General features: G+C 42.8%; 1 protein-coding gene across 13 annotated transcripts in view; it reads right to left on the reverse strand.

Moving 5' to 3' along the window:
* Window positions 1-406: 406 nt before the first annotated feature.
* RALYL (RALY RNA binding protein like) overlaps window positions 407-19,595 on the reverse strand; it is a 577,640-nt gene continuing 558,451 nt past the window's right edge. For all 13 annotated transcript variants that reach the window (XM_043539415.1, XM_043539410.1, XM_043539409.1 and 10 more), the window contains one exon: window positions 407-1,258. In XM_043539415.1, the coding sequence (XP_043395350.1) occupies window positions 1,241-1,258 (18 nt within the window). In that variant the 3' untranslated portion in view covers window positions 407-1,240. The remainder of the gene's footprint in view (window positions 1,259-19,595) is intronic.

Here is a 19,595-nt window from a genome sequence, read left to right on the forward strand (position 1 = left end):
CTTCCCTGTTATGAGTGTCTTCTGAACTGGTTCTCTGGAACCGTGAACAGTCCTATCATGAGAACTGAGATACACTGAGAACAAATTGGCACTTTCTTTCAAGAAGAAGCAGTTACACCAGTGGCTAATATAGCTTAAGTGTATTAAAACACATTTGAGTATCACATAAGAGAAATAATGAATCAATTTTGTTTGAAAAGAAACATGATTTATTAAGAAATTATATATTGAATTCCCCTACAGCCTCTGTGAGAATGGATTATTCCAACTTCAAGCATGTGCAGAATGCTTGAGAGATTGAGGAACGGAACGATCCTATTGACTGAAAGTGAAACAAAACAATTGATAATCTACTGTAAGGTTTCAAATATTGGCAATATATAAAACATTCACCTGTCTGGAATACAGTTTGGATAGGACATTCACTGGCATGTAAACTGTTCCATAAGGTAACAACAAACTGCTTTGAGACAGTAACAGATACAGATGAAATAACTGTGCTAATCTATGGCATCACAGAGAGTGCTTGTTTGAAAAAAAGGGATTAATAAGTGGGTCTAATTTATAGTTTATCAATTGATCTGATATTTGACATATTTGCACTTTTTAGCAATTACAGTGAAATAGTGCATGAACAAAGCAGAACTATTACTTTGCCTTTCAATATTATCCCTACTAGTAAACATAATTATTTTAAACTATGAATATAATGAAAAGTAATGAAAAATACCACACAACATGACTGATCATACGTCTTTGATCATAACATGACTGTGTTTGAATTAAGCTATAAACATAGAAATGCAATATCAACTGACTTTAAATATGCTAAACAGTGAAACATGCTAATCATAAAAATAGCTTTTACAAATATACATTTGTATACAGTGTCTCTCACGCCTGTTAAATATGTCCTTCATATTATTATCATACAGTACCTTGGCCTTTAAGACATCAAAATTAAAAACAAATAATACCAATAATTAGCCAGAGAAAAACACATTTACAATCTAAACCATAAAAATCTGACAGTTGTACAGCTTAGAACATATAAGAAATGAAATTTCTAAGGTTTGAACAATAATGTCCATTTTAATAAGTAAAGTGAGTTTTCATACAAATTGAATCAAAGGTGTTGCTAGCCAGTAAGAAACCGCAGTTCACATTTCTGTGGGGGACTGGAAAGGGGAAGTCACAGTTTCTCTTCTCAGCCTCCAAGGGGCTCACACATGACACCTCATCACTTGATCTGTAGAAACTGAAAAATGAAACGTTTGCTTTAGTATGAAAACATGGGCTTTGTTTCAGCAGCACATGAAAAAGGCATCAGGATAAACTGCAGGGGAAAGGGAACAGGGCAGCTTTATTTCGTCAAATCAGCTTTATTTATTTATTTACATGGTCAAATCACTCAGTGCAAGCATCTGACATTGACACTAAATTAATTACGTTTTTAAGCTAAAAGGAATGTCATGTAACTGCTACAATGGACAGCCGATACCATAAATACCCCTAAATTAGAATGCATTGCCCAGAATTAACTACACTGATTCAAGTCACAACCCAGCTCTTTGGTGAAGTACACCTCTCTTCAGTAGTTTATATTTGTAACAACAGGGAAAGGAAGAATGTATCTCAGCTACTTCGTGAGATAATGTAGAATACGTTGACCTGCATAATTACATGTATTCTAAATACACTGCATATGGCTCTCTATATTTTGCGTTTCATGACACTATTCTCCTACCTTTTTCCAAACTACTACATGCCACAAGGGGCCACAGCAATGGTTCCCTCAACCCACCCAGCAATATTGTTAACCTATCCAACTATACTCTTAGCCCAGCAGAAGCAGCTGTCCTATCTCGGGGCCTCTCCTTCTGCCCCTCCACCCCCACGAACATGATACAGTTCTGTGGTGACCTAGAATCCTATTTTCGACGTCTCCGACTCAAGGAATATTTCCAACACACCTCTGAACAACATACTAATCCACAGAGACCTCCCTACCAACACTACAAAAAGAAGGATTCTTGGTGGACTCCTCCTGAAGGTCGAGACAGCAAACTGGACTTCTACATAGAGTGCTTCCGCCGACGTGCACGGGCTGAAATTGTGGAAAAGCAGCATCACTTGCCCCACAACCTCAGCCATGCAGAACACAATGCCATCCACAGCCTCAGAAACAACTCTGACATCATAATCAAAAAGGCTGACAAAGGAGGTGCTGTGTCATCATGAATAGGTTGGAATATGAACAAGAGGCTGCTCGGCAGCTCACCAACACCACTTTCTACAAGCCATTACCCTCTGATCCCACTGAGAGCTACCAAAAGAAACTACAGCATTTGCTCAAGAAACTCCCTGAAAAAGCACAAGATCAAATCCGCACAGACACACCACTAGAACCCCGACCTGGGATATTCTATCTACCACCCAAGATCCATAAACCTGGAAATCCTGGGCGTGCCATCATCTCAGGCATTGGCACCCTGACAGCAGGATTGTCTGGCTATGTAGACTCCCTCCTCAGGCCCTACGCTACCAGCACTCCCAGTTACCTTCGAGACACCACTGACTTCTTGAGGAAACTACAATCCACCGGTGATCTTCCTGATAACACCATCCTGGCCACTATGGATGTAGAAGCCCTCTACACCAACATTCCACACAAAGATGGACTACAAGCCGTCAAGAACACTATCTCCGATAATGTCACGGCTAACCTGGTGGCTGAACTTTGTGACTTTGTCCTTACCCATAACTATTTTACATTTGGGGACAATGTATACCTTCATATCAGTGGCACTGCTATGGGTACCCGCATGGCCCCACAGTATGCCAACATTTTTATGGCTGACTTAGAACAACGCTTCCTCAGCTCTCGTCCCCTAACGCCCCTACTCTACTTGCGCTATATTGATGACATCTTCATCATCTGGACCCATGGAAAAGAAGCTCTTGAGGAATTCCACCATGATTTCAACAATTTCCATCCCACCATCAACCTCAGCCTGGTCCAGTCCACACAAGAGATCCACTTCCTGGACACTACAGTGCTAATCAACGATGGTCACATAAACACCACCCTATACCAGAAACCTACTGACCGCTATTCCTATCTACACGCCTCCAGCTTTCACCCTGACCGCACCACACGATCCATCGTCTACAGCCAAGCTCTGCGATACAACCGCATTTGCTCCAACCCCTCAGACAGAGACAAACACCTACAAGATCTCTATCAAGCATTCTTACAACTACAGTACCCACCTGCGGAAGTGAAGAAACAGATTAATAGAGCCAGAAGAGTTCCCAGAAGTCACCTACTACAGGACAGGCCTAACAAGGAAAATAACAGAACGCCACTAGCCGTCACCTTCAGCCCCCCAACTAAAATCCATCCAACGCATTATTAAGGATCTACAACCTATCCTGAAGGATGACCCAACACTCCCACAAATCTTGGGAGACAGGCCAGTCCTTGCCTACAGACAGCCCCCCAACCTGAAGCAAATACTCACCAGCAACCACATACCACACAACAGAACCACTAATCCAGGAACCTATCCTTGCAACAAAGCCCGTTGCCAAATGTGCCCACATATCTATTCAGGGGACACCATCACAGGGCCTAATAACATCAGCCACACTATCAGAGGCTCGTTCACCTGCACATCCACCAATGTGATATATGCCATCATGTGCCAGCAATGCCCCTCTGCCATGTACATTGGTCAAACTGGACAGTCTCTACGTAAAAGAATAAATGGACACAAATCAGATGTCAAGAATTATAACATTCATAAACCAGTCGGAGAACACTTCAATCTCTCTGGTCACGCGATTACAGACATGAAAGTTGCGATATTACAACAGAAAAACTTGAAAACCAGACTCCAGCGAGAGACTGTTGAATTGGAATTCATTTGCAAATTGGATACAATTAACTTAGGCTTGAATAGAGACTGGGAGTGGCTAAGTCATTATGCAAGGTAACCTATTTCCCCTTGTTTTTTCCTACTCCCCCCCCAGACGTTCTTGTTAAACCCTGGATTTGTGCTGGAAATGGCCCACCTTGATTATCATACACATTGTAAGGAGAGTGATCACTTTAGATAAGCTATTACCAACAGGAGAGTGGGTTTGTGTGTGTGTGTGTGGGGGGGGGGGGGTTGGGGGGAAAACCTGGATTTGTTCTGGAAATGGGCCAACTTGATTATCATACACATTGTAAGGAGAGTGATCACTTTAGATAAGCTATTACCAGCAGGAGAGTGGGGTGGGGGGAAAGAAAACCTTTTGTAGTGGTAAACACCCATTTTTTCATGGTTTGTGTGTATAAAAAGATCTTATGTACTTTCCACAGTATGCATCCGATGAAGTGAGCTGTAGCTCACGAAAGCTTATGCTCAAATAAATTGGTTAGTCTCTAAGGTGCCACAAGTACTCCTTTTCTTTTTGCGAATACAGACTAACATGGCTGTTACTCTGAAACATGCCATTTATGTTGATCACATGCTTTAACACTGGGGGGCCGAGGAGAGTTCCTGTTATCTGGTTCATGAGTCTTTTCCCAGTTGCTTTCTAATAGTTTTAATATTATTATTGTGTGCATGCATTAGGCCTGTCCTGTTTATTAAGGATTAGATCTTATTTGTTTTAGTTAAATACCATCACTTTTTGGCTTCTATTGTGGCTTTTTCAGCAATATTGTTTTAGAGTGGGAATGTAGTGGAACTTCCTAAAGGCATTATGCCTGCAGATACCTGCCTCTGCAGACACTAGGGTCTTGGGATAAATACCCACTGAAGGTCATGAGAAGCTTTTCATTGACTTCAGATGGGCATTGGATCAGGCCCTGTGGGAGCACTGAGCCACTAAACAGCTGCAACACCCATTAGAAGTGCACAGCAAGAGCTCCCATCTACAAGGGTTGGAAGACAGAAGTCTCCTCAACTGTGCAGAAAGTTTTGATTAAAACCAAGAATTTTCCATTTTTGTTGAAATTTTCAGCAGAAATTTTTAAGTATTCATTGAAAAACCAAAAAATCTTTTAAACTTTTTAAACTTTTTGACAAATAAAATTGAAACCTTTTGACCAAAACCTGAAAAATTTCAGACAAAAACTGAATATTTTTCAGCCAACTCTGGTTTACAGTGGAAAAGTTTCAGGTTTTTGGGTTTTCTATTGAAAAATCAAAAGTTTTAAAGAAAAGTAGATGCTTCCTGCAAACATTTATGTTGTATTGAAAAAAACACAATTTTCTGTTGAAAAGATCAGATGGAATTTTTTTTGACCAGTTCCATTCCCAACAGCACTGGCCCAAGTCTTCTTAGAGCTGTGTAGCACTCCGGAGACATTATGCATTTTCACTCCCTCCTTATCCCAAGGGAGCATCAGCATTCTGGCTGTACCCAGCACAGGTAGACAGGGCTGTGGTGGAGGGTCCCCATGCCCTCCCATCCTTGTACAAAAGCACCTACCATCTGCCGCTCTGTTTTAAGTGAAAATGATATTTAAAAATATTATTCTCCACACGCATAGAGAAGTTTTTCATATCGCCCTATTTTTAGCACTGTATCCTTAGACAGACTTAACTACATGAAAAGGATTTTCAATCCTCCCCTTAAGTCAGAGAGAGGCCTGATGGTTGTTAAGTAGCTATTCATCTTGTGAGAGGAAGAAAGCCTGCGGTTCCACTGTGCACCCCATTAGCTCCAGAGACAGTTCTCCTTTTCTAGCCTTTTGTAGCCTCACTGCTACATTATATATGCAAAAGACAATAATTATCCAAGGAAGAAGAGAGACAGATTTTCAAATTATTTATTGAAGCTTTTTCCTTGCCATAAACCTTCCAGGCATTTACCTATCGCTAGTAATAAAAAGCTTCATTAGATTACTATTATGAAGCAGTGCTGCTCACCATCTGGATCCAAACTGTGAATGTTGCTTTGCTGTCATTTAGAAACAATGGTAAAAATTTACCAGTCCCACAAGCAAAAAAATCTTGTGTTTTCTTTCAGTACATGGGCTTGTTATTTGTCTCTTTTTCTTAAAGGCTCGGAAGAAAGGTTAAAATGTTAGATATTCAAGCTTCTATTTTCTCCAGAATGACAGTCACCCAGGGCTATGATTAATCTAGTGTAATATAATACTAATTTTATTCTACTTCTTTCTGCTGAATAGTGTGTAATTTATCTACTGGCTTTATGGTAGCTCTGATGATATTAAAAACAGTCATGATGATTAATGTTTTTTTTTAATCTTTTCATTTCCTTCCACTTATGTATAAAAAAAACCACCCTGACACAATAGTGAGGAAAATGAATTACATTCAAGCAAGCAATATGGCTTTCATTTGGTGTGGTTATAAGGGAACATATCAACCTCAAAAGCAAGATTCAAACATATTGCATTAAAAATTGGATAACATATAGCAGCTGCAGTCATAAATAATATCAGACAAACAGTAAATACTGTCCTACTTGTGATAACATCCCTTGGGAAAATGAAAAGTTGTTATGGACTATTTATTCATTCATTTTCCTCCTGAAATAATTTGCCTTTGCAATTCTTTTTCTATATGGTTGACTTGTTGAGCATAGGATACTGGAGGAACTCTGGTCAGTCATGTACTGTATCTTAGTTTTACAGAATTATTGTTGCTCCTACAGTTCCAATGCATAATGACAGGTTTCAGAGTAACAGCCGTGTTAGTCTGTATTCGCAAAAAGAAAAGGAGTACCATCATGTGGCAGCTTAGAGACTAACCAATTTATTTGAGCATAAGCTTTCGTGAGCTACAGCTCACTTCATCGGATGCATACTGTGGAAAGTACAGAAGACCTTTTTATACACACAAACCATGAAAAAATGGGTGTTTACCACTACAAAAGGTTTTCTTTCCCCCCATACCCCACTCTCCTGCTGTAATAGCTTATCTAAAGTGATCACTCTCCTTACAATGTGTATGATAATCAAGGTGGGCCATTTCCAGCACAAATCCAGGGTTTAACAAGAACGTCGGGGGGGGGGGGTAGGAAAAAACAAGGGGAAATAGGTTACCTTGCATAATGACTTAGCCACTCCCAGTCTCTATTCAAGCCTAAGTTAACTGTATCCAATTTGCAAATGAATTCCAATTCAACAGTCTCTCGCTGGAGTCTGGTTTTCAAGTTTTTCTGTTGTAATATCGCAACTTTCATGTCTGTAATCGCGTGACCAGAGAGATTGAAGTGTTCTCCGACTGGTTTATGAATGTTATAATTCTTGACATCTGATTTGCGTCCATTTATTCTTTTACGTAGAGACTGTCCAGTTTGACCAATGTACATGGCAGAGGGGCATTGCTGGCACATGATGGCATATATCACATTGGTGGATGTGCAGGTGAACGAGCCTCTGATAGTGTGGCTGATGTTATTAGGCTCTGTGATGGTGTCCCCTGAATAGATATGTGGGCACAGTTGGCAACGGGCTTTGTTGCAAGGATAGGTTCCTGGGTTAGTGGTTCTGTTGTGTGGTATGTGGTTGCTGGTGAGTATTTGCTTCAGGTTGGGGGCGGTCTGTAGGCAAGGACTGGCCTGTCTCCCAAGATTTGTGAGAGTGTTGGGTCATCCTTCAGGATAGGTTGTAGATCTTTGATAATGCGTTGGCGGGGTTTTAGTTGGGGGCTGAAGGTGACGGCTAGTGGCGTTCTGTTATTTTCTTTGTTAGGCCTGTCCTGTAGTAGGTGACTTCTGGGAACTCTTCTGGCTCTATTAATCTGTTTCTTCACTTCCGCAGGTGGGTACTGTAGTTGTAAGAATGCTTGATAGAGATCTTGTAGGTGTTTGTCTCTGTCTGAGGGGTTGGAGCAAATGCGGTTGTATCACAGAGCTTGGCTGTAGACGATGGATCGTGTGGTGTGGTCAGGGTGAAAGCTGGAGGCGTGTAGGTAGGAATAGCGGTCAGTAGGTTTCCGGTATAGGGTGGTGTTATGTGACCATAGTTTATTAGCACTGTAGTGTCCAGGAAGTGGATCTGTTGTGTGGACTGGACCAGGCTGAGGTTGATGGTGGGATGGAAATTGTTGAAATCATGGTGGAATTCCTCAAGGGCTTCTTTTCCATGGGTCCAGATGATGAAGATGTCATCAATATAGCGCAAGTAGAGTAGGGGCGTTAGCGGACGAGAGCTGAGGAAGCGTTGTTCTAAGTCAGCCATAAAAATGTTGGCATACTGTGGGGCCATGCAGGTACCCATAGCAGTGCCGCTGATATGAAGGTATACATTGTCCCCAAATGTAAAATAGTTATGGGTAAGGACAAAATCACAAAGTTCAGCCACCAGGTTAGCCGTGACATTATCAGGGATAGTGTTCTTGACGGCTTGTAGTCCATCTTTGTGTGGAATGTTGGTGTATACGGCTTCTACATCCATAGTGGCCAGGATGGTGTTATCAGGAAGATCACCGATGGATTGTAGTTTCCTCAGGAAGTCAGTGGTGTACACTGCACATCCACCAATGTGATATATGCCATCATGTGCCAGCAATGCCCCTCTGCCATGTACATTGGTAGACCTGGACAGTCTCTACGTAAAAGAATAAATGGACACAAATCAGATGTCAAGAATTATAACATTCATAAACCAGTCGGAGAACACTTCAATCTCTCTGGTCACGCGATTACAGACATGAAAGTTGCGATATTACAACAGAAAAACTTGAAAACCAGACTCCAGCGAGAGACTGTTGAATTGGAATTCATTTGCAAATTGGATACAATTAACTTAGGCTTGAATAGAGACTGGGAGTGGCTAAGTCATTATGCAAGGTAACCTATTTCCCCTTGTTTTTTCCTACCCCGCCCCCCTCCTCAGACGTTCTTGTTAAACCCTGGATTTGTGCTGGAAATGGCCCACCTTGATTATCATACACATTGTAAGGAGAGTGATCACTTTAGATAAGCTATTACCAACAGGAGAGTGGGTTTGTGTGTGTGTGTGTGGGGGGGGGGGGGGAGAAAACCTGGATTTGTGCTGGAAATGGCCCAACTTGATTATCATACACATTGTAAGGAGAGTGATCACTTTAGATAAGCTATTACCAGCAGGAGAGTGGGGTATGGGGGGAGAGAAAACCTTTTGTAGTGGTAAACACCCATTTTTTCATGGTTTGTGTGTATAAAAAGATCTTATGTACTTTCCACAGTATGCATCCGATGATGTGAGCTGTAGCTCACGAAAGCTTATGCTCAGATAAATTGGTTAGTCTCTAAGGTGCCACAAGTACTCCTTTTCTTTTTACAGTTCCAATATGAGCCCTCTGGCTTTTGTACATGACCTATCCAGTGATGAGCTGCCAAAATCTTAACAACCGGTTCCCTCCTCACCCCACAAGGGGGTCATGGCCCGCCCCCCGGGACTCCTGCCCCATCCAGCCCCCTGTGTTCCTTGTTGCCCCCCCAGGACTCCTGCCCCATCCACGCCCCTCCCCTGTCCCCTGACTGCTCCCAGAACTGGGCAGGAGGGTCTCGTGGACCACCGTAGTGGTGCCCACCGCGTCCTGCCCCTAAGAGCCAGAGGGACCTGCCGTGGGGAGAGTTGGGGAGTCCCGGAGGTGCTTACCTGGGGCGGATCCCAGGAAGCATTCGGCAGGTCCCTCTGGCTCCTAGGGGTGGGGTAGCATAGCTGGGGGGGAGCTGGGGGAGCGGCCACTCCGCCCACTGATCACATCAAAAGTGGCGCCTTAGGCACCAACTCCATAGGCGCCCTGGGGCTGGAGGGCACCCATGGGGAAAATTTGGTGAGTGCAGAGCTCCCACCGGCAGCTCCCCGCCCTGTGCCCGGCCCCAGCTCACCTCCGCCTCCTCCCCTGAATGCGCCATCCTGCTCTGCTTCTCCCCCCCCCGCAGCTTCCCGCGAATCAGCTGACCGCACGGGAAGCCTGGGAGGGATGAGAAGCAGGCGGCAGCTTCGTGCTCAGGCCCAGGGAGGCAGAGGTGAGCTGGGGCGGGGAGCGGTTCCCCTGCACGCCCGCCGGGTTACCTGCTCCAGCCCGGGAGGCCCTCCTCGTGCCCCCCGCCCCCCCCCAGCTCACCTCCTCTCCACCTCCCTGGGCCTGAGCACGAAGCCTCCGCTTGTTTCTCAGGCTGCCCAGGCTTCCTGCGTGAACAGCTGATTAGCGGGAAACCTGGGGGGGGGGGCCCCGCGGAGAAGCAGAGCGGGGCGGTGCGTTCAGGGGAAGAGGCGGAGTGGAGGTGAGGTGAGCTGGGGCTGGGCGGGGAGCTGCCGGTGGGTGCTCTGCACCCACCAAATTTTCCCTGGGGGTTCTCCAGCGCTGGAGCACCCACAGAGTCAGCGCCTAAGGTGCCACTTTTGGCCGGTTGTTAAATTTAGAAGCCCTCATCACTCATCACCTATCCCAAACCATATCCAATTAATTTAAACTTTACATTGCTGTAATACCATGTACAGATTTGCAGACCTAAATTAAATGTTAAAGCAAAAATCCATGTGAGAGCCTATTTGCATGGCAGGATTTACTGGCTCCAAAGTTTCCCAAACTATACTCAGCTAAAAACTATGGAATCAATCATGGGGAGTTGAGACTCCATGAGATTCACTCTGATTCTTCCACGGGAATAGTATTTAGTAGGTTTGCCCCTGGCCTTCCAGAAAAGAGATAGATTCCACTCCATAAATCCATGGATCTCTGTGAATCTGTCAGAGGCTAGACACATTTGTGTGGCACTTCTTTGCCTTCACACTGTCACTTGTCCTCCTTCTGCTCCTGGTTCTCTGCTACCCTTGAACATCAAGAGCTATGCTGCAAAACTTTCTTCCTGCAGTTTGCACTACTGCATTATCCGAGGGGCTTTTTTGGGAGCAGGCAGCATTAAAATATGATTTATAGCAGCACTGATTGCAGAGCCTGTCCAAGAGCTGCACTGAATCAGTGAATCTTTTGGGTGTAGTGGGCACCCCCATCTCCAGCACAATTTGGGGCTGTACTGGTCATTTCTTTGTTTCTGTAGCAGAGCAGGTGTTTGTAGTCACTTTGCACTGCTTTACCTCCTGCTCCCCCCAGCTCCTTTTTGGTTAGACTTTCTGCTGATTGAGTCTTGGTTTCTGCTGGCAGAACTGTGAACAAACCCTGCACTCTTTCTGCACTAACTTACTGTGTTGTATCCCACAGGCTTGGGGGCCGGAGAACATAGTGGAGAGAGACCAGTCAGCATGACCTCCCCAGTTCCCTCCAAAAGTGTGGAGTTCCTCTCTGGTGGGGCTCCCACAGGCTTGAGGGAAAGGCATGCTGCAGAAGCTGCACTCCCTCTTCTGTGCCCAGCCTAGAGCTGTAAGTGCAAGCTTCTCTGTGAATGCATAATTGCTGAGCATATGCCTTTGTTTAGAGAGTGTTAGAAGTGTGACATGAAAAAAAGATTGCAAAGATGTTCACAATTAAGATAATATGGGACATGTCTTCCACCACCTAGTCAGGCATAATGGGCGCATTCAGAAAGTGAATAGAGGGTAGGGTTGCCAGGTGTCCAGTTTCTGGTCAAAAAGGGCACATGACAGTGTTGGCTCAGAAACACTGACCAGATGCCAAAAGTCTGGTTATCACCTCAGGGGTGCTGGAACAGTGGGGGCCAAGCAGGTGCCACCCACCGCAGTGCAGCTTCCTGGCTGCGGTGGGTGGCGCCTGCTTGGCCCCCACTTGGTTGCTGAGGAAGCCAGGGGGCAGAGTGCTGTGATCATCTCCCAGCCTGGCTTTGCAGGCAGCAGGTGAGTTCTGGGGCAGAGGAGGAGAAGGGGCAGGCCAGCTCAGCTCAGCTACCTGCCTCTCTCTCGTGTTTTCGGACTAGAGAATGCATAGGTTAGGGGTGGGTGGACATTACCTTAGATTTCTCTTCTACAAATAAATCATTATGGAGCCCAGTCTGCAAACACATCTATTCTTGTGAATAACTTTGGAGCCATTCCAATCTATTAATAAAGTACATATTATAAGCTTTTAAAAAGTTATATACTCTTCAGCGGATGGAATTGGTACAGTTCTTTTGATTTCTTTCCACAGTAATAATTTTGGGCCCAATCCTGCACATTTACTTACAAGAATAATCTTTGCTCATGGAACTAATCCTATTGACTTTAAATTGACTTCAATGGGATTGCTGATGTGATTAAGGAGTAGTCAGATGGAATTTGTTGGCATCCTTTCATCTATGAGAGACAGTGGTAATTGCAGCCTATGATGTAAATGGTTTGCAGTGTCTCATGTGACTGAATAGTCCAATCTGAGATTTGCATGATCTTTGGCAGTTATTGCAAATGTATGTATCTTGGTTGGGAGCAGCTTGCTTCCTACAGGCTCTTTTCTCTTCAAGCTGTAGTAGCCAGCTCCTGTCATGGACTTGGATACCCCGATGGAGACGATGGCACCACTTGTTACGATCACTTGCCAAGATTTCCCATTGGTCAGGATCAATTCCAAATTCCCTCATATTTTGCTTGCATGTGTCTTTATAGCAAAGCTTGGGATGTCCTGTTATTCTTGTTCCCTCTGATAGCTCCCCACGTAGCATGTCCTTGGGTATGTGTCCATCTTCCAACCTACTCAGATGGCCCAGACAGCGCAGTCGTCTTTGCTTGAGCAGGGCTGTGACACATGGTAAATTTGCCCTCTGAAGAACCTAAGTAGCTGAACTTTTGGAATTCTAGCTGGTTTGCATTTAAGGTGATTGAAGGATCTTTTGGAACCCCCTGTCCTAATACAACCATTTTCTCGTTGCTGATGGTGAGAGCAAATGCCTGACAGGTACTTGAAATGCAGACCATGAGTTCTTGTAGATCTTCATTGTGGGCTATGTGGGCAGCAGCATCAGCGAATAGAAGTTCCCTGAGTAGTACCTTTTTGACTTTGGTCTTTTGACTTAAGTTGTGACAGGTTGAAGAGTTTCCCATCTGATCTTGTATGGAGATAGACTCCATCTTCTATGTCCTTAAACACATAGTTCAAGAGTACCAAGAAAAAGATTCCAAAGAGTGTAGGGGCATGAAATAGGGTTTTCAGGATCAGGTCCTTGAACATGTCTCTGTCAGTTTCAACTTCTTCTTTTCAAAATGTTCAAAACTATTACAGCTTGTTTAGTAACAATAAAATGCCAGTTTTAGTTTTAAAGGGGAGAGAGCAGCGAGCCACGAAGGGAGAATGGCAGAGGAGTGAGTGGAGGGTGGGGCCTTAGGGGAGGTGGCAGAGCAGTGGTGTCCGGTTTTTAGAAATTGGAAAATTCGCAACCCGAGTAGAGGGATATTGTGTAGTGTGCAGATGTTGGAAAATGTATTGTATGTTCGCCCCTAAATCACTGCCTGAGATAAATGTTTCTAACAAGCACGAGCACAGAGTTCACCTGCTGAAATACTACATCATTTTTTTGAGCATTATCATGGTGATATATGTTTAGAAATACATAGCATAGGCAGATAAATGGATAAACTACTCCTGAATACCTCACACGTATAAGACAAAAATGAGGTGCAAATCCTCAAGTGTCAGGGCCTTCCAAGTATCCTTGCTTAATTCCTAATCTTACTCTTTCTCTATCATTTCCTTCTGACCTCACAATATTACCATTCTCAAAGCTGGACTCCTGGCTGTAATGGGTTTTGTGGAGCTGGCAGCAGCCCTAGCAAATGCTGGTTAATATCTCAGAGCAGGCAGGCCTGATCCCCTGCCCTTATGTTTCTGGTCCCATCTCCTGGGCATTAGACTAGATGGTCCTTGCGGCCCCTGTGGTTCCTTGTAGGCAGTGCCTGACTCCTTCCCCAGTGGCTGCTGCTGCCACTGGCTAAGTGTTGCCTGTGATGAACGGGACCCTCACCTGCTGCCTCCTTCCACTTTCCCCTGCTCCCCCACAAAAGTCACAATAATGGTATGCTTTTTGGGTTGTTCCTCCTCAGATTGCAGTCAGAGGAAAATCAGCTGTGAGGTGCATCCCCTTCTGCAACTCTCTCCTGTTTTGTTCTCTAGCCTGTGGGGAAGGACCCCTGAGAATGCTGGGTCTACATCCTCAGACTCCATTGTTCTCCCTTCCAGCAAAACATAGCCTATTTCTTTTTTTCCTTCTTAAATAGATGTTACTGATTATGAAATGTGTTGTATTAACAGCCCTGGAATCTGAAGACCTAGGCCTATCTAGAGAACACATACATCATCAATTTAACCCTAGTCTATCCATGAATGGTCCAGAAACTCCTCTCCCACGGCCCCTAAAACAGAAAAAATCAGGGCACAAGCGTTGTACAATGAAGTGAGCTGCCACTCTATTTATTTGGAGGGTCTCACACTTCAGTGCAAGACTGTAGGTAGACAAAATGGACAATCCTTCTCTCACCACCAGCACGTTTGCCTCACAAACACTTTGTAGGTAGAGACCATGTGCCTTTTTTTGCTAAAGTTACTTTTAAAAATGGGAAAATGCCAATTCCTAATAGAACAAACATCTCAAACATATCTCACTCTATTAATAGTTTTCAATCTATAATTTTCTTCAAAATTAAAGTGAATTTGAAATTAAGCAAAACACATTTGGACATTACTAATTATCATTGTTTATGATTAAGGCTACTTTTTAGTCATGGGTATTTTTAGTAAAAGTCACGGACAGGTCATGGGAAGTAAACAAAAATTCACGGCCTGTGACCTGTCCATGACTTTTACTATATACCCCAACTAAAACTTGGGGTGGGGAGGTGGGGGACTGCCCAGGGGTGCCGCGGGTGCTGGGGGGGGAGGGGGCGTCCCGGGTTCTGGGAAGGAGGGGCGGGTGGCAGTGCACGGCCCGGGACCCCCGCTGGTGCAGGGGGGAGGAGGCTTGGAGGGGCCGGCACACTCTGTAACTCTTCGCAGTCTGCTTTGGACTTAATTATCTTGAGTAATTTTGTATCATCTGAAAACTTGGCCACCTCACTGTTTACTCCTTTTTCCAGATCACTTACGAATATGTTGAAAGCACTAGTCCCAGTTCTGATCCTTTGGGGACACCGCTATTTACCACTCTCCATTCTAAAAAGCTGACCATTTATTCCTATCATTTGATTTTTGATTTTTAACTAGTTACTGATCCATGAGAGAACCTTCCCTTTTATCTCATGATAGCTTACTTTGCTTAAGGTGAGGAACCTTGTAAAAGGCTTTCTGAAAGTCCAAGTACACTATATCCACTAGATCACCCTTGCCCATGTTTGTTGATCCCCTCTGAGAATTCTAATAAATTGGTGAGGCATGATTTCCCTTCACAAAATCCGTGTTGACTCTTCCCCACCAAATCGTGTTCATCTATGTGTCTGATAATTCTGTTCTTTACTATACTTTCAAAGAATGTGCTTGGTACTGAAGTTAGGTTTACTGGCCAGGAATTGCCAGGATAGCTCTTGGAGCCTTGTTTAAAAAAATGACATTTTGTTAGCTATCCTCTTGGCATCTAGTTTAGCGATGGATTATTTTGCATCCATTTGCACACAGAAATATTTTAGCAAATGATATCTTAACATCTTTGTTGAAAAGAGTCCTATGAAAACTTCCACACTTATAAAATCCTAAGCAGTAGCTTGGTGATCTAAACCTCAGGTTCTAAATAGCGTAACCAGTTCCCTGGGATGACAGATTCAGATCCTGACACGGTCAGCTCAGTCCTTCATCTTTCCCAGCTATCTACCATGAAATTTACTGCCTGTGGCTCTTTTGCATAATACCTTAATAATTGAGGCTTGGTCTGCTTTGTACAGATCCTGTGGCTCTTTATATCGATATAGGGGTTTGAACCATTGTTTCTGGCCAGTTTTTCTGGGATCTAGTAAATATCTTTGGCAATACACATGACTATATAGGCCTGCATTTCATTTAGTTATGATGTCTACATAGTTTCTATAGTTATTTTTGAGTCACCTCTCTCTTTATGTCTGAATGCAATAATTATGGGCCAGATCCTTGGCTAGTATAAATTGACATATCTCTGTTGACTTCAGAGTATCTATCAGCTGAGGATCTGGCCCACAGTCTAGAAAACATGGGTTTGTGTTTTACTGCTTGTGATATATCAATATAATGTACATAAATTACTACATTTTTGCTCTCCTTTTTTTTATTCATAGTTTTTTTTTCCTTGAGAAGAGTGAAGTCAAGAAGCGGGAGACATAAGAGTTTGTCTGGCACAGACCAAAATCAGTGAAATATCGGCTCAATTCTGCAATGTGCTACGTGCCCTCAATCCCACTGAAACAAGCTGAAGTGAAGAAAGCTCTGCACATGCCAGGATCCAGCTCTATGGAGCAGTAACTGTGCAGATGCCCCTGTGTTTCCTGAACCCCAAACATGAGCAAATATCGTGCCAAATGCTGAGAGGTGCTGCAACTTGCGCTGAAGGCAATGATAATCCCATTTTAGCACCTCTCAGGATCTGGCCCATTCGAGTGGCATGAGATGTAAGTCAGTCTTTCTACTGGCATGCCAGCCAGCTCACTTTTAAGCATGAGCCCTGATAATGCTAATGGTGCAGATGAGGTGTTTTTGGGATTCAGAGTGCTGTCAAAAAGTTGTAAAAGAAAATTTTAGCTGCTTTAATCTCTGCTTGATATGAGGAGTGGGGATTCCCCAGTGTGAACCGGTAATCCAATCAGCATTAATGCTAAAGGTAAGAATTCCTGCCCTACCAGTGCCAAGGGAGCAGGACTGAATGGAGGGTTTAAACTTTAAAGAATTGCTGAAAATCCTACTCTAAGGCCACTCAACATGACTAAGCTTTTAATTTTATTTTTTAATGTTTCACTAATGTGTGTTTTAGGAAAGTGAAAGACTGAGAGAACTCATTTTAATTAAGGAAACATCTGTTAAACTTGCCCAGTTTTGTCTAATATTGAGGAAGGAATTGGAGAGGGGAAAAAATGTAGACATTGTAGGTAATGTAAAGAGCAAGGCAAAACAAAATGGTGGGAGAAGAAAAGGGATGTTAATGGGAACAGGTAGTTGAAAGAGTCTGGAATGATGTTAGAGAGTCCACAATAGGCCCAGGGGAAAGGAGAAGGAATGAATGGAGAGGAAGAGGGACGGGACAGTAACAGTAATGAGTAATAGGAAGGTATTGCAGGTGGTGGAGAAACGGTCCTGAATGAAGGCAATCAAAAAAAAAAAAAAGAAAAGAAAAAGAAAGAGGGAGGTAGATTGTTTTGACACTTGCCTTGGAAAAGGGTGGGTTTGAGAGTGTGATCCTGGTGGACAGAGAAGAGAAGTAATGGCATGAAAGAGCAAGCAAGATTTACCAGAACATTTGGAAATGAGAAGAGAAGCAGGACATAAATTTAATAGTATATTTTAAATAGCTTCTCTTAGGCTCTTTCCCCATTAATACTTATTTTACCTATACATGACAGTGCATAATAGCATCTATCAATTTTATTCTATGAGATTTTCAAGAGTTTTTTCTATTAAACTTAAATGACAAAAACTGAAATGCTGGATTAAAGATTGCATTGTGCTATGTAAATGTAGAACCACTGGGTGCACTCACTTAACTCTCTGTTGTCACCTTCTTCAGCTCTGCCCCTCACAGTCTGTGTGCCTCCATTCCTCTTCCCTTATTGCAAATGCAGCCTCCTTCTTCCTCTTCTACTCAGTTTTCAGCTTTTGTATCTTATTAATGATAATTTGATTAGCTCTGGCAGTGTGCTAGATATTTTTCAGAACTTAGAATAAAACTTGATCTTTGTAACAGTAGCTACTGGAGTCAGTGTATACTGACCTTTGTCATGTGACATGGATGTTGACTTTATTATCCTGAACCAGATCATTACCCACCCAAACATCCTTATACTCTAAGAACCCAAACTTGCTCTCATTGAAGTTAATGGTTAAAAAATCCAATTGAATTCAATGGGAGCACGGTTAGGTTCTAAAATAAGTTTATACTGCCTTCAGTACTTGGAATAGTCTTCCATTTGTTGTCTGACAATCCCTCTCTCCTTCAAACATACGTCTTCCAGGAACTGACCCATCTTTCCCTTATAACGAATAATTTCTATAGAGAACTTTACTGGCGAGACCAAGGCATTCTATCTATGGAGGCAGAATGACTCAGCAGGGCACTAGGATTATACTTCCTTAGTGGGAGGAGGAGCAGAATTTGGATTTTATATTTTATGCTCGTTGGAGTAAGGAGTATGTCTTACTCTATGTTTGAAAAGTGCTGTGAAAATTTAATGTATGTAATGGTCAATAGCAACATAACTGGAGACTGCTGCTGTACATCCAAACAGAGTAGACTAGGTTAAAATGGAATTTAATCGACGTCCAAAACCTTGTTATCTGGAAAGTTGAGCCAGTAATTTTGTTTCTAACAGGTTAGTTGGTTTGTATTTAAAGGAATTAGATTGCTACCATTTTAATAATTATTTCCCTTTTCTGAGGTCCATAAATGGCCGCACACTGATAAATTCAAACTGACTTTCACATTATGGTGTTAAGAACAGGAGTACTTGTGGCACCTTAGAGACTAACCCATTTATTTAGTAGTATTAAATTTGTTAGTGTCTAAGGTGCCACAAGTACTCCTGTTCTTTTTGCGGATACCGACTAACATGGTTGCTACTCTGAAACCTGTCATTATGGTGTTAGCCAGTCATAAAAACATTTAAATAATATTTATATTTTCTCAGAAAATAAGACCTTTTGGTAACAATGGGTCACTAACTACAGTGTCTTTGGGACTGCTGTAGAAAGGAATAAAATAATGTTTATAATTTTTGTCAATTTATTCAGAAAAAAGAACAGCTACCTTTTGACTTTTCAGCATTGCCCCACTTTACTTCCACAAAGATGCTCTTTGATTTACAGACATGGTTTGAAGGAAAATATTCCCTCTGATGGTTTTATTATTGACCGTTCTTGAATCTGAAGCATTTTGATAAGGACTGTGAAATGAATGTTTTCCAGGGGAACTAAAGCTATGTACTTTCAAAGTCTGGCACACCAGGAAAAATGTATGATATATGGTGACTGCTCAACTACAGTTAAATCAAAGAATTGCAGGATTGAGTGGATAGGTTTAATCCTTAGTTCAATGCACAGCCCAAGCGGCGTGGCTGTGTCCTTAGGAACTTCTCAGTGTGAGGTAGAAACTTCTACTGAGACTGCAGAGCAATAGCATGGTCCCCTGACACTGCTTCTCCGGTGTCCGGGCTGGAGATACTTTTGTAGGCAGTGGAAATATTCAAAAACATCTTGGGGTCTGATCCAATGCCTAATGAAGTCAACTGAAATACTTACACTGATGTAAATCAAGAATAACTCCACTGAAATCAAAGAAGTTATACCAGTGTTAACTTAGTGAGTACAGAACTTACTCTATTTAAAGTAATTTTGTCCTAATATTAGCAAATTATTTAAAATTTCTGTAATCTTCCTGAGTTAAAGTTACAAATTCAGAACCTATTTTTCATGAGCACACAAAAATCTAGTTTGGAATTTATGTTGGATTTTTGCAGTTAAAAAGTGTTAACTGCCTAGTTCTGTACAACACTTAGACAGGGTTTGATTCTGCTCTCATTAGTTGCA

Source organism: Chelonia mydas, chromosome 2 (genome assembly GCF_015237465.2).
Source record: "Chelonia mydas isolate rCheMyd1 chromosome 2, rCheMyd1.pri.v2, whole genome shotgun sequence".
Taxonomy (NCBI): Eukaryota; Metazoa; Chordata; order Testudines; family Cheloniidae; genus Chelonia; species Chelonia mydas.